The sequence below is a fragment of the Thermobia domestica genome, chromosome 11, assembly GCF_964235325.1.
Source record: "Thermobia domestica chromosome 11, izTheDome1.hap1.1, whole genome shotgun sequence".
Taxonomy (NCBI): domain Eukaryota; kingdom Metazoa; phylum Arthropoda; class Insecta; order Zygentoma; family Lepismatidae; genus Thermobia; species Thermobia domestica.
Genome location: NC_137464.1, coordinates 210,242,456 through 210,259,084, shown reverse-complemented (window position 1 = coordinate 210,259,084; position 16,629 = coordinate 210,242,456). Strand labels below are relative to the sequence as shown.

Genomic DNA, 16,629 nt, shown 5'->3' with positions numbered 1-16,629 from the left:
CCAAGACATAAAGAGGGTAGGAGTCGATGCGATGACCACACATCACACAGATAAAAATCTCCTCTCCAGCCAGTTTCTTGACGACACAAGTAACCAAGGTGATTTTCACCATTTTCTTAGAAACTTTGTTGTTTTGCCTCTCTCAGCGGCAAAATCTCGCGCTTTCCTATGTTCTGATTTAATTTTCTTTTACTATACTATTCACACCATGGCACACTTAGTGATAAATATCTTTCAAGACAGAAATCACCCATCCAACTCATTTCCATGCTTTAACATACATCCTTCTGCATGGGAGGTCTGTAGAGTATGGTTGCAGGTTCTCTTACGATGAATACGTTTGTTGGAGTTATCTAAACTTATTTAACTCTTATTTTTAACATTTCTTCGTGGGTTTATTGTTTTCCATTCATGTTCTTTGTTACCAACGGTCTACATAGGACGTGATCTGCGGTTTAAAGTAGACCTGAACCACTGTAGTGTACTCGATGCTCACACGAAATCGAACCCAGGACCTCGTTGGGACACATGTCAGTAATTGAATGCTCACCTTTGGTGAGAGGGGTATCTTAGTTTGATCCCAGGGCCATATGAGTTTGCGATGAACAACATCGTTTATGTAGATTTTCTCGATGTTTCCCTGTTTCCTCCCATATTCTCAATCACCAATTCTTTAATTACTCAGCCAATTTCATTTTATCATTCCTTATCCTTCTCGTCTCTGATCTAGTTGCTAGCGCGCGGACCTTTGGCACACAGGGGTCCCGTGTTCAATTCCTAGTTCGAGAGCATAGAAGTTTGAACGCAATATAGTTATTTGATTTACAGCTTAAACCATTAGTTCCCAACAGGTGTGTCGAGACACACTGATGTGTCGGTAGTCTCATAGGAAAATTTTAGAATTTAAAAATTATTAAACACTTAATAACTAGTCAAAATCTATTTTGAGACAGAGTGTACCAGTCAACGCCTCCAGTAGCAGAAACAATGCTTAGTACTACATAGAGTCTACTTTAGAGCAACTTATAGTCTTGCACTATTATAATTTTGATTATTAACTAAACGAATCAAACAAGTGTGTTGCAGTGTTGTGGTGCAGTAAAGTGTGTTGTTAGTCATAAAAGGTTGTCAACCACTGACTGACGCCTCATATAGCATCAATGTTGTCAAAGGACGCTAAATCTCAACCGACCAACCAAATCATTTTTTACTCGCCTTGTTTAGCCTAAACAGGATTATCTAAGGATGTTAAACATTTTTGTTGCATCTCAAAGATGTCAGGGTCATCAAGTCTAGGAGACTCAGGTGGGCAGGTCAAGTAGCTAGAATGGAAGAAAGTAGAAACGATTTTAAAGTTTTAACTGGAAATCCAATCGGAAAAAAGACCATTAGGAAGATCTAGGCGCAGATAGGAGGATTTATTAGGATTTATTTCGCAGAAATAGAAATACAAAGTAGAAACTGGATCCATTTGGCTGATGACAGAAGTCAATGGAGAGCGTTTGTGAACGTGGTATTGAACATCCGGGTTCTATATGCCAGTGGTTCTCAACCTTTTTTGACTGACGACACACTTACTGAATGTTCAGAACATCGCGACACGTTTGATTTGTTGTTGTTATTATTATTATTATTATTATTATTATTATTATTATTATTATTATTATTATTATTATTATTATTATTATTATTATTATTATTATTATCTATTATCTATTATAATAGTGAAACCTATAAATTTTTATAATGACTCTATGTAGCACTGAGCATTATTGCTGCCACTGGAGATGTTGACTGCTACAGTCTGTGTCAGAATTGATTTTAACTAATTATTGTTAAATTCTTCATGATATTTAAATTTAAAATTTCGCGACACACCTTAGGGGACTGCGGGACGCACCAGTGAGTCACGACACATCAGTTGAGAACCATTACCATAGGCCATAGTGTTAGTTAGCATCTAAAGGTACAACTGCTACTAGACGAACGAGACTCTTCACGAACTGTAACACGAGAAAGTATAGTTTAGTTTGAGAAAGATTACATTTAAACATGACTGCACGCGTAGATAGAAGAACGTAAAAGCTGACAATCAGTGAGTTTGTTTTTAGCCACAGATGGTAAACATGATATTGTAAACAAGCCCACGTACGCGCATTATACTTACGGAAGAGAGAGACTCATGTGAATGTAATTTAGTTAGTAATATATTGAGATTAATTTCCGGACAAGCAAAATGAGTCAGCTTCTCGATTTTTTTTTGTCTAACTTAATGCCGAGTGGGATTAAACGAGACTGAAATAATGTATCGATCGCAAATTGAACTACATGTAGGAACATGCTCATTGATGCATGTGTTGTTAAAGGATATTGGATGATTTGTAGTAAATATTTCAATAAATGCCTTAACTGTGAGGGGAACAGTTTTCCAAATATTTCCATCCAGGTTGCTTTAAATCTATTTGCACAAATCTAACAGAAAGGCGGAAATTAACATTGTAGCAGGATTATGTTGTAATATATAAGATGGATCATTTATTTTGATACTCCCATGTAACTTTTAAAGTGATAGACACAAAACGCGGAAATTTCGTATCATGCAAACATAAAGAGGCAGATATTGTTTGACATACTCTGCAATACGATCAGATTAACAATGTTGCCAACCCATCACAAAGTTTTATTTTTCCAAGTGGCATTATGTCAGGTTATTACATATCTCAAATCTGCATGTGAAATGAAAACATACAATACCAAAGATATTATGCAGTGTTGCAAACTAAGGACGCTACAATGTCCTAAACATCGAAAACAACCAAATTTTGGAGGGTTTTACAATAATAATAATAACATAAGAGACACGGACGATGTAATACACATTCAAAGTACTTTAGTGCTGAATACTATGGTCGTCATATGACGTTCCTCGAGAAAGTAGGGAGAAAGTTACAAGGAATTAAAAAATGGACTTTTTACAAAGGACTTTATATCCGAAGCAGTGTTTAGTTAAGTATCTTATCCAATTCCGTAGATGGATTTTGATAGAAATAAAGATCATAATGCCCTTTACAGAAATTTTATGTCTCAAACCATTCCTAATATATATAAAAAAATCATTACATTTGATAATAATTTGCTTAAAATGCCGTATTTGTGGGACTTTGCTTCTATAACATTACAACAATACTTTTTAAGTGTAATTACTTGTGGAATTTACATAGTTTTAAGCAGTATTGCAAACTTTAGCATTATTTATTATACGTTAAATAATACTCCTAAACGCTTTGAGGTATCGAATTGCAGTAAACGCCATTCTAATTTACCCACCTTTTAAACAGTGTTGCCAACAACCTCTGAATAAAATAGGCTATATGGCCTTCAGAAATTAGCTTTTTTACGCACAAAATGGCTAGATTTTGAACAGTTAAACCTATAACCCACATTGTAAATTTAAATCCCCTTATTTATGTGTAGGATTATAAATGAGTTTTAGTAAAATTTGAAATGTTGAATTTTACTTGCTGAAGACTAACAAGCAGTATACGTGACTTTAAATTACAATAAAATCCATCAACAACTCATCTGATTTGTGGAAGTCAACACCCATATAATCAGTTGAATTGAAATAAGTAATCAACGATGACGTTGCAGCTAGCCGAGGCGCTGGAACTGGATGCACTATCGTTGGATTGTGGATTGGTTGTCTTTGTGTAGACTGCCATTGTCCCAATTTTCATTAGTACTTCTTTCGGCAGGTCATGTTCCTTACAAACACTTCTTATTTCTCCGTATACCCACCCACATCATCATCATGATTGCATTGAGAGTTTTCAAGCTAATTAAATTATATATCCTATTTGTTTCTTTTAATAAACACAAACAATCTCTGTGGCGTGAAAAACCGAACAGTTTACTAAATTTGTATTAGAAAACTTTCATTCTTGCAATGAAATGTGAAAATTAAAATAATTGAAAATTAGCAAACGGGCCGTTACGGGAGTGACATAAAATTCTTTCTGAGTCGATAACTATTGTTAAGTAGTTGAAATCTGTGGGTGGAGGAAAAGAAGAATGAAAAACAAGTGTTTGTTGCCTAATAAAACACCCTCTGTCTAGAGAAATCGATTAATATCGTAACATATAATAAAAAATAGGCTATTTAAAAAAAAAACACTTTATTTTCAAAGAAAAAGTATTTTTAGAATTAATTTAACGGTTAATAAAAAAAGCCAAAAATTGCAAAGAGTTTCATGAAATAAGCTATATTTAAGGCTACAAGTATTTCGTAGAATTGTATGGCTAAATACCTCTCCAAATATGCTAGATTTAGTCAAAAATAGGGTAAATTGGCATCACTGCTATTAAAAGCCATCTATGTAATTCAATAAGGAGCATGCGCATCATCAGGCAGTTAGTGAACACTGTGAAGAATAACGGAGGATACCACGTGCTCGCGTGACACAACATTATCACGACCTGATATGTTTTGAAAGAGGTCTCATTGTGGTTCAACATGTGGTCTGTTTGTCGAATTCATGCAATATTAGGGCATTTTGGGTATTGAAGTGTGACAGTGGCCCCGTTGAAATAAATGGGAAGGTGAAAGAAACCACACGCGTCATCAACATTTCGGTCTACCAAGTCGGACAGCAACAAGGGATAATCGATGTATTGTGTTTGGGGTAATCCCTTCACATCCACATCTGTCATCCGCGTACAATTAATGGACTGACTACAATATACCATGCTATTCCGCACTATTGGTCGGAGACCAGCAGCAGCCGGACTTTGAATCACCGTCCTGTGCGTAAGCTTCCGTTAACACCACAACACACGTGGCTGCATTTGAACTGTATCTTTCCTGGAAATCATGAATTGGTGACCAGTGGAGTCGCATCATTTTCGGCTATGAATCTTGGTTCTGCAGCCTCAGATAAGCATCGGCTGCAAGTATGGTGGCACCGATGATAGGGGATCCATTCTGACAATGTTTTCGAGCCTAACATAGCGTTACTCCACGCGCCATGATGTGGGAAACCATTGAGTATGACTTCAGGCACCTCTGTTAGTAATTCAGAAACTCTGACGGAACAATGGACTTCACGGACATCCAGCGCTTTCATGTGTTGCCTTTCATGAGGTACTGTCCTGGTACACTTCGCAGCAAAAAAAAAAAAAAAAAAAAAAAAAAAAAAAAAACCTGCAACATGAGCATGTAAGTTTATTGTGAAACTACGCCTAACAGCTCAGGGAATCAACGTAACCTCTAAGTGGCACGAATCACGCCAGGAGAAACCTCGGCGTCCTCCCCTGTACACTTATTTTGGAGCAAGAGACTTCGTCGTTTCACAATAAACTTACGTGCTTATGTTGTAGGTTTTTTGCTGCGGACTGTACCATCTTTCAATAGGACAACGCTAGTTCATACACTGTATGTGTTTCTATGAACTACCTGCATGATGGTGAGGTACTCCCTTGCCAACAAAATTACACAAAAGTTGTGATTAACAGTGCATGCATGCATCAAAGTCCGAGAGGATGTTGAATTACAATCATATATTAACGTGATGACTATTATGAAGATAAAATATACAACAATTAACTCATATTCTATATCAGCTAGAAATGTAAATTACAGTTGCAGCGAATGAACGTTTATAACGCCAATAAGTACATTTGTTCCACCAAATCAAGCAACTAGTACCTTAATACTTTGTTCCAGTAACTTTCATTTCATCGTTATAACTAAATAGCTTGTGAACTCAGGGACAACAAGGGTCCATATTATAACTCAAACAGAGTGCTGGCACCGAATGAGAGTATTAAGATTTTTTTCTTAAAGAAACCAGTTCTACTGGAGAAATCAAGACGAATAAATATCAGTTGTAATAAAACAACCACGTAATTTCGTCTTGCCTGTAAGACCTAATACTGCAATACAATAATATTGAAAAAATGGAACTTTTGTGGCTTAAAAAAAAATCTATTACTCATTTCATGTGTGTAACATTACGTAAAAGTTTCGTGTATTGAGAAACCAACGATATATCTGTGAAGAAAAACATTTCTAAGGCAATTATGTCATTTATTAAGGGTTTTTATAAGGAGGCACAGTGGCTCAGTGGCAGCGCGCTTATTTCTGTTGCATGAGTTTCCTGGTTCGATCCACGGCCAAGTAAGTTTGTGGTGGACAACAATGTGTCTTTGAGTTTTCATTGGTATTCTCTTTCCTCCCACATTCTCAATCCATCGGTTCTTCTAGCATTATTTACTTGTCTTAATCATCCCGTCTCCTTTAGCCTAAAGGGCATAATTGTGGAACGTTAAACTTAAAGAGTCCATTTTCATGAAGGTTTTCAATTAGAACACAGTCTTTTTTTTTTAATTGTGGGCCCTAAAGGGTTAAGTACAGCAAGCAAGCGAGCGAGCGAGCAAGAGAGAGTGAGAGAGAGAGAGAGAGAGAGAGAGAGAAATGAGAGAGGAAAAGAGAAGGTCGTTAATTATGTAATCCACATTAATAGGCTACACCTATGATGCACAGTGTACTTCATTCATTACTTTAAAGTAATCCTAGCACACAGTAATACATATATATATATATATATATATATATATATATATATATATACTAGATAAGAAAGAAAAGCACATGAGTAAGACATTGTTGGGAACAATGTATTTTGTTCTATTGTATTTAGTCATTTATAAGCATATGATAACGATATAAAAGAGATATGAGTAACATTCAGTAGATTATGATTGACAACACTCTTCAAATTGTTTAGGAAGAAACTTTATCACAGATGATAAGATAGCAGGTTGCGTCATGTCATGTATGTAAAGACAAATTATAGTTAGAATAGACTTTGTTGTCTGCCCTTTTTGTGTGATTTCCTTTTTATATAATTGAGTTTTTCTTTTCAAGAGCGTGGTGCAGAAGCTTATAAATAGCTACAGAATACTTTTGAAAGCATCAAATAAATTTAACAGAGTGCACATGCGTCAATTCTACTGTATTTTATGCGCGTATAGTAAAAGCAACATGCTGAATCATCATGACTTGGTCCCTAGCCTTAGGAGTTCTAGTACCTATTTTTAGGTACTAAAGTAGTGTTTTCATTATTCGATTAAAAAAGAACCAATAAATATTTCTACTTTTTTTTTCAAGTCTCGAAGCATTATAGAACAAGTTACGTATGGTTTCACGCCTTTCTGCGTCGAGACATACGGGGTGATGATGTCATAACTTTAAAAAATATTTTTTTTATTAGGCTTATTTTTATTATTTTTGGCGGGCTTACTTTTGCAGCTAGAAGATTGAAATTATGCACAAACATTCAGTTCACCGAGTAGTATTTATCAGATGTTTTCACATCTCTGCGTTAATACAGGGACTCCAGATGAGCAAAAACGTGAAGAAAAGGGATTTTTATCCCCAAAATCCTTTTTTCGTGATTTTCCCGCTTCATATACATGATGGAGACATGTGAATGGTACCGTTTGAAAGGCTATTCTATTCTGAAGAGAATGAGGTACAAAACACAACCCTAAAATAAATAGGGATGTCCCAGGAAATTTTCTTACCTGAAATCAGGGTCTTTTGCGGTAATCTGGGGCATTGCGGGATCATTCCTAAATATTTTCGCTCTTACTATTCAAGATAGAAGCTTGAAATTTTGTACACACATTTATTACACCCCTTACTAGTTTTCAGTTGATTTTCAGATCTCTGCGTTAACACAGGAGGTCCAAAGGGTCTCAAAATTAAAAAATATATATATCAGAGAATAATTCCAATTTCTCTCAAAATTTCCCGCCTCAGGGACATGATAGGGAAATGTGAATGGTATCGTTTGAAAGGTTGCTCTAAAAAACGAGGTATGAGCCATGATCCTACGATAGGTAGGGATGATACTGTAGGCGCTTGACTGAAAGTCATTACAGATGGTGAACAGAACAAATGGAAACACCTGAACGAAATTGCAACTTACCAGATTAATATGGTGTCGGGCCACCTTTCGCCTTCAGAATGCGACGTGAGATGGAGGCATAGAGGTCGTGAATGGTAGCAAGTGGAATTTTACACCATTCCTCGTGGACATCGGCAAGTTCTGTGAGAGAGGATGGAGGTAGAAATCGTCGCCGGAGTCGTGTTTCCAAGACGGACCACAGATGTTCAATTATGTTGAGATGTTGAGATCTGGGGATTGGGCGGGCCAGGGGAGGTGTTGAACTTCATCCCGATGTTCCTCAAACCACGCTGCAACAACGCCAGCTGTGTGAATGGGTGCATTATCATCCTGGAAGATGGCGTCATTGTCTGGGAACAGCATTCTTACCATAGGATGCAAGTGTTCTCCTAAAATTGCGACATAATCGTTGGTAGTGATTCGTCCGCTAAGTGTGACCACAGGACCCAATAAAAACCATGATATGGCGGCCCACAGCATCACCGAGCCGCCGCCATGTTTCACAGTTGGGCGGAGACACTGCAGATCATAAGCTTCTTTGAGCGTTCTCCACACATAAACACGGCCCGTGGTTGGGAATAGGGTGAAGGATGACTCATCCGACCATATCACACGTTTCTAGTCGTCAACGGTCCAAGTTGCATGGTCGCGGCACCATTTGCGGCGTGCGAAACGTTATGGTCCCTGATGAGCGGTTTGGCCTGTGCAACACGACCCCGTAAGTTCATGTCATGTAATTCGCGGCGGACTGTGATTGTCGAAACAGGGTGGGGGAGGTGCTGATTGAGTTCCTCCGTCACTTGCTCCGCAGTGGCACGACGGTTCTGCGTGACAATGCGCTTTAATACCCGGCGTGACCTGTCACTCATGATTTTCTTCCGCCCACTGTTCCGCTTCCCCGATGTGGTTTTCCCGTGTGTTGTGTAGGCCGTCATCACCTTCAACACTGTCCCACTCGACACACCTAGCACAGTAGTCACTGCCGTCACACTCGCTCCACATAACTGCGCACCAACAATTTGCCCTCTTTGAAAATCTGAGAGGTCTCCCATTTTACACTACCTCCGTCTGCTGCAGCCACTGGACACTGCTGTTCCATTGCGCCTGACGTAGTATGGAGACCGACCTAACACACCACCACCAGCAGTCCGGCGCTGCGGGCGCCACGACACCACTTGCAACCCATACATCTGACGTGTTGCCAACTACAGGTGTTTCCATTTTTCTGATCACCATCTGTAATTTACCTTTCAAAAAAGCCAGAATTTAAAAGGGCTAGACATCATTCCTTTCTCCGAACAGAAGAAACTGTCAGCTATCCTGTTTGGTTGTTTAAGTGGAGTGTAATGTCTCTTTTAGTGTCAAGGCTATATATGCGATTTGGACTTACAGTTTAACCAGGAATCCGAACCACCACAATAGGTTCAAACTATTCAGGACTATCCCATCGGAAATCGAAACTGGGACACCAAAAACTCCATGTACTTCCGGTTCATAACCATTATTTTGAATTCCACCTTTTGGATCTAGGGAAAGTTTTCCAAATGAGAACACAGTTACGTGAAGTATCAAATAATACCAAGAAGTTGCCTTAAACCATTTATACGATCGCTTATTAAACTTGACATATCTGTTGTCACTTGAGAGTTACAAACACGGGTATCCAGCAGAATTTTGCTTCGTTAAACAGATAAATAACTGGACCTGTCTCAAGACTTCCTTCATTGTTATCAAGAATAACAGCATTGCTGGAATCAAGAAATCCACTTTAAAGAATATTAAATGTATTTAAACATATTTTCAACCAGAACCATTTTCATTATTTTTAGATCAAACCCTATATTTTTATAGAGTGAAACAGAGAGAGAGAGATACTTTTATAGAGTAATCAGATTACACCAAGGATGCAAAAAAGTAACAAAATTTTACTAGCCCAAGAAAATTTTACTAGCTACTGGCTCACATCTCATAATTGAAATTATTTACTTATCTTTGAAATAAATAATAGTGATATTAAAAACTCGCCCGCACCGATGAACCTCGCTCCGGGCAAGTGGTTATTTGCATCCTTGGATCAAACACTCGAAGAAGGATATTTAAATGATTATTAACTCCGCTAAGAAAGAAAATGAAGAACTGATGAACACCATGTATAAAATAAATGTATCTTTCCTGTACAGTATTAGAAGACAAGCGTCTTCCGAGCCATTCCATACTCTTCCTTTATGGTCAGTAAGTACAAACATTAGCAAGAATCGAGGTGGAACTATTTATTTTAACTTTCTATTTTTTTTTAAATCAAATCGTTAGAAAACCTGGACAATTTCATTGTAGAAGAAAATCCGCCCTGACGATCGTTGTACTCTTTAATATTAAAAAAAGGACATGTTCTGATAAAAGAGGATGTTTGGTAATCCTGTTTACGACACAAAAAATCATACAATTACATGTGACGTTTTCAGTCCACGAAAGGGGCTGGTCATTTATACAGTATGATGTGCACTGAAATTGGATAACGAAAAGAAAAGCGCATTAACTTCTACCACCATTAATTAAGGATTTCTTGATCCACAATACCAACTTTTTAAAAATTCAAATGCAATCCTCCTCCTCCTCCTCCTACTACTACTACTAATAATAATAACAAAACTTTTAGTTTAACGCCACGTGATGCCAAGTGATCTTAAGAAGATGGACGATTAATACAAACCCAATAAATCAATGATGGAAGAATTTTGTTGAGTGAAAAGAGTGGAAAAATTCCTGTGAATATAATGATGTTCATCACAAGTTCAGATAATCTGAGATCGAACCAGAAATAACTCGCATTACAGGTAAGTATTTTACCACTGGAACGACATTGCCTCTCCTTCATTTAAATTAATGTAACTTCCAAAGTATTTCACAACGTTGAGTCAACCCGAAAAAAAATTCTTTGGCATAACTGTCTTTTTTTATCAACTTAGAATCTCAAGATACTCCTTTTTTTTTTGTTTGTTTGTATTTTGTTTGGCGTGTGTAATCTGTATCATGGTTTCGTTAATTCAGTTTTATTGGATGTGAGATACGAAACTAATTAGTTCATTTTTTATTTACGTTTTTGTCAACAGAGAGGCTATACAAGACAAGATCTATAATTTAAAGCACGATCTGTATCCAGGGGCGGATCCAGAACCGACTTCTGGGGGGGCGGTGGGTTGTTCTACTGTTACTTAGAGCTACTTTTAAGAGCTTCAAACTCTGGGATGGATTTTATTTATATATATAAAATAAGAAAATTTCCTCTTCTGGGGGGAAGCGATCGCCTCGATCGCCCCCCCCCCTGGATCCGCCCCTGTCTGTATCACAGTAGTGTGTTCGATGTTCTCCTACGTGAATCGTACCTGAGACCTTGTGCCCCAAAGACACTCGCTACCACTAGATCAGAGGAAGGACGGATGTCAAATGGTGTTCTGGATGTCAAATGGTGTAAGATAATATGGAGAAAAGTCTGTTCAGTCAAGGTGATTTAGCATGACAGTTTTCTTTTTCTAACACGTGAAGTTTCGGTATAAAATAACATGTTTTATTAGCTCTGGTGTTGCGTAAGGACTTAAAACAAGAACAACTCAATAAAGTTGTATTTTGGTTTCACAGTAACACCCACCCACTCTCCCACACACAAAACATTGGTGTTCTATGAAAAGCTTTTGTTGTCAGGACTACGACTTTGATCCAAGGTCGAGGTATGTGAATTTGTTCAAAAATCAAAAAATCATATTTCAATTTATTTCCATTTACTTCCAGATCGCTCGAGGTACAGAAACCGAAGACGCAAACTCGATGTCAGTAGAAATATATGAGGTTTTGATCCTTTGTTAAACTATTGGTTTTATGTACCCTGGATCTGTAAATGAACATTAAACTACAAATGTTTATCGTTAAAAATATTACTGCAAAGTCGTTTTCAATTCTCATTGTCTCTTAATAAATATGGAATATCCAAGATTCCTGTCAGAGAGGTACTAAAGGAAATGAATCTGTCTAAAATATCCCTGAACTAAGTCAGTGTTTACCAAACATTGGCTCAAAAATGTCATTAACACATTGAAGTATTGACAAGTTAAGGCTTACCCTCTATACTTGATATTACTCGCCTTGAAGTTTGCTATTGTTTACGGGTATGATAAGCGAGAAATAAAACCTAACTGTAATTTTTAATAATAGTCATGAAGTAATAATTTATCTTTATAGGAGTATGATACTTTCTGATACTTTCAATGCACTTATCATTATCTTTCATAATATACACATATTGTCTTAATCAACATTGATAATATTGTGGGTATTGGTTAGAGGTTATTTGCCACAAATTGAGAAACCTTCATGCATTGTGCTAGCTTCTTCACCTTGATGCAGATTTCCGCTTTAAATACTGTCCATCAACTGTAGATTTGATCTGCTCTTACTTAGGGTTGTCCTTCCGTAATGATTTCTACAATGTAGCTCAGAATACACCTTATTCGTAAACACACTTTTAACTAGTTACTCTTGTCTTTTTCTTTAATTACTTCCCTCACTCCTACTTTTCTAACAGCATTGTATTTCTGCTCTAACTAATTATTTTTTTTTCACATTCACTATTCAGGCATTTTCTATTCTTTTTATGCTTGTTTTTCATAATATTTATATTTCTATTCCACACTGTATCTACTTACACTCTAGTTCGATTGAAAAAATGAAATGAAATCTTTAAGTTTTACGTCTCACGGTTATGCCGGTTAGGCTAAAGGAGACGGTGATGATGAGAGAAATGGTGCAATGAAGAAAGTGGGAGAACCCCGAGAAAACCCACGACCACGGTGTTTGTCCACCACAAAGTCCACACGGCGCGAGCTGAGATCGAGCCAGGAACCCCAAGCACCGGAGGTGAACGCTCTACCACTGAGCCACCGCGCCCCCTCCAGTTCGATTGAAAACTAACTGAAATCCCCTATCTTCGCACAGGAAAAATGTGGTTTATGGAAAATATTTGAAGATTATATTTGAACCTCATTCCTACACTAAGGGTTCGTGTTCCCTCCCCCCCCTTATAGAGTGTGTTTTGCAACCAAAGAGAATTATAGAAACCCAGCTACAGTAGAGTGAAGTGCAATGTTCAAAAATTTATTTCAGATGGTTAAACTATTTTCTTGGGATAAGGCGATATACAAATTTATATATATATATATTGTTACCCCTTCCATTTAGAAGCGAAATATTAAAAAATGTTCGACATGTATCCACTCACTTTAAATGAGGAATTTGGATACCGAGTTTTATGCTTCTAGCTTGAAGAGATCGTGAGATACTCTTATTATTATTATTATTATTATTATTATTATTATTATTATTATTATTATTATTATTATTATTATTATTATTATTATTATTATTATTATTATTATTATTTTGCATATTACATTTTGAACCTCTCCACCCCCTTAGGATACACATTTTAATGAAACTGACTTAATAAAAATCCATTTTGAGTCACTGTGTGTTAAAGTTTACATAAAATGGTTCAATCACTTATTATTTATTTATTAGCATAGATTCGCGTTTCATGCCTACACTAGCAATACTATCCAAATTCCGAAAACTAGTCGCCTGTTTTTTCTCTTCCCTTTTACGAATATATTTGATACAGGCTGCTTTCTACGACTCATCACTAGTTTTGAATTTCTGGCTTCATTTTTATCCTATATTCAACGAAATTTCCTCACGCCTTCCAAGATGTTTCTCATTTTCTTTCCAGATTTCGCAATAGATTTGCACATCATCTGCAAATCATATACATACACCTAGTCCTTCTATTGCTTACCGAAATGTCATTTTCCTTATACAGATCCTTCTTCACCATCTGTTCTACGTAGATATTAAATAACGTTGAGCAATAGATAAAATGCAGGTATTGAAATTGGATAAAGCCTCTATTCATTTTTTTTAACAGTAGCTGCTTCCATTTTGTAGTGAAAATGAACGCATTCATAGGAAGTAAAAACGGAGAAAATCATGGAATGGAAATTCATGGAAGCAAACTGGAGAATTACTAGGACATGCTGCAGGAACAAAAGTTTCTCACGGGTAAAATGATGAAATATGAACATGACTGGTAACTTCGTTTCGTCAATAATTATATGCTTGTACCTATCATATTCGTACTGGGTCTAAGAAATATATTATGCTTACTTCAAGACTAACATTAATGAGTTACAGTTAACATCATAGAATTAGTCTGGTAAAACTAACAGTAACAAATGCTTGCACCGTCTTTGATTTTACAGCTCAAATTTGTCTTCCTTCAGTTCTTTGAAATGGACTGTATTTTAATGTTTTAATTTTCACTAATTTCTTTGAATTTATTTAAATGTCTCTTAGTTCATGAAAATAGAATTTTTTATCTATAATTTCAAACTAAAGTCAAATTAAAAATCAAATATTTTAATAATGAAATTTAACTTAAGTTATTACATTTATTTACCTGTAAACTGTAAATATTTGTTCAGAGAAAACATGCAGCATTTAATTAGATTTCAAGAAGAAATCAATGAAATCACATGATCAAAGATCCAATTCATTCCAAAGAAAACACAAAAATAACTCCCCGTCAAAGGCAGATCTAGAAGGTAAATATTAGGGGATCAGCCAAAACCCAATCTGTAATAGGTATATCATGAGTTCCCTATAAACTTTCAAAAATATAGCCTATAAATAATAGCTTAAATTAGTTTATCACTCAAAAATGGGAGGGGCGGGGCTAGGCCCTCCGGCCTCGAACTAGATCCGACTTGCTCACCATGTAAATGGATGGTTAAAATATATTAGATAAAGAAGGCGTAGCGCGTAGGTACTTGACACTGTTAAACCAAGAAACTGTTTGCACTTAGTCGCGTGATTAGTACGCGTGCTTACTTGTGACTTCATTGTCGAATACGTGATTCACTATCTTCATGTTCAACTGAAGCGTCAACGTTTTGTAGCCCCGATCATGAAATGCGATGAAATATTTAACGTTCCACAGTTATGTTTTTTTTAGATTAAACAAGATCAGCAATGAACGAAAATGAAAAATGATGGATGGTGGAATGAGGACGTATGAGGAAACGTGATACATTCAAGAAAATCGGCAAAAATGACATTGTCTATCACAAACTCACATTACCTGGGATCGAACATGGGACCCAACACACTAGAGGTGAGCTCTCTACCACCGAGATATCCTGCTCTTTCCTTTGTAGCCCCAGAGAGAAGCAGTAGGTCTGAACTCTTACCCGCAAACTGAATGAAACTCCTTAGCCAGATGGTGTACGTTTAACTGGGTATTATGTGGTTAACACATCCCTCTAAACATTATTATTTCTGACTTTCTACACCATGGGTTCGCTAATCATTGACAACAAGGAAGAACAAACTTAGCTCCTAACAGTACACTACTTAAATTCAAAGTGTTAGAATCTAACTTAAAGTCTTACCGTTGTTATGCGTATAGATAATCTTTCCAAGTCCAAGAGCAAGATCTCCCTCAACGAGATTCTCACCTCCAGTTGACCCCAGGCCTTCTAAGGGTACCGAAAATATCTCATCTTTTGTAGACGTCGAATAATTGGCCAATCCTTCAGCTGCCATAAGACTCGAATAATTGGCCATCTTGCCTGGAACACAATGAATTTATTAGATAAAACAAAAATATCTCATAGCCTACAAAACTGGTTGAAAAAGTAAAGTGAAAGAACTGCGTACCTATATTTTTTAAATAATATTTTTTAAACATAAATAATTTGTGAAGAACATATACTAGACATAACTGATACTATAAAGAAACTCTTTTGAAGAATAAATGTGTTTAATGTTTCAACCTACAGTTTATATTACCTTATCAACCTTTAAGACTGTTATCAATGTTATGATAACAGACTGTTTGAAGGATTTTTCAAAATCAAACAATAACTTAGGTTGATAACATTAACAAACACAACTGCTGTATGAAATGGATAAGTAGTTTTAATCATACACTCAACAATCGTATAACTAGCTGTCATTTCTTAATTTCAGTGAGGCATTTTAAAATTACAGAAGTCTTCAATTATATTGTTAGGTTTCCAACTTGAAAGAACATTATATTATGTACTGTATGTAGATGGTAACTAAACACATGTATCCTTTTCTGCTGGTCTAGTTACTAGCTCTTGCAGTTTTAGTGCATATAATTCTGAGTTCGATTCTCAGTGGAACATTGAATGCATTAATGGTAAATCGGAATCCATCATAAATATTAGATACACGTCTTAAATAGGTTGGGTGGTGGAAAGGGACATTAGGTTACATCAAAAAACAAACTATAACTGTTTCAACGCTTGAGATAAGACCAGTGGTGACTCGTGACCTAGCAAGATGGGCGTGAAGCATTCATTAACATAAATACAGTCTCTTCCTCCTCTGTATACACACAGATACGTATATTGCAAGCACTAGCTCAAAGATCCCACAAAATTTGACACGGTTAATTATTTGAGAATAATTTCTCTTTTTCATGTAATTTATTTGTTATGCCATCGAAAAGGACCATCAACTTGTACGATATTAAGTTTTACTGAAACACTTACTGTAACTCTAATATTACATTCATGTGAGACTTTGA

At 36.4% G+C, this 16,629-nt stretch overlaps 1 protein-coding gene across 3 annotated transcripts in view; it reads right to left on the bottom strand.

Annotated features, from left to right (window-relative positions):
* The window catches only part of LOC145663735 (uncharacterized), a 37,374-nt gene that overhangs the window by 19,778 nt on the left and 967 nt on the right, over positions 1–16,629 (bottom strand). For 2 of the 3 annotated variants that reach the window (XM_081729814.1, XM_081729815.1), the window contains exons 1-2: positions 15,732–15,839; positions 15,464–15,643 (exon numbers count right to left, since the gene is read on the bottom strand). In XM_081729814.1, coding sequence (XP_081585940.1) covers positions 15,464–15,643; positions 15,732–15,762 — 211 coding nt within the window. In that variant the 5' untranslated portion in view covers positions 15,763–15,839. Of the gene's footprint in view, positions 1–15,463; positions 15,644–15,731; positions 15,840–16,629 lie in introns of those variants that run through there. The other variant, XM_081729816.1, reaches the window with a different exon arrangement.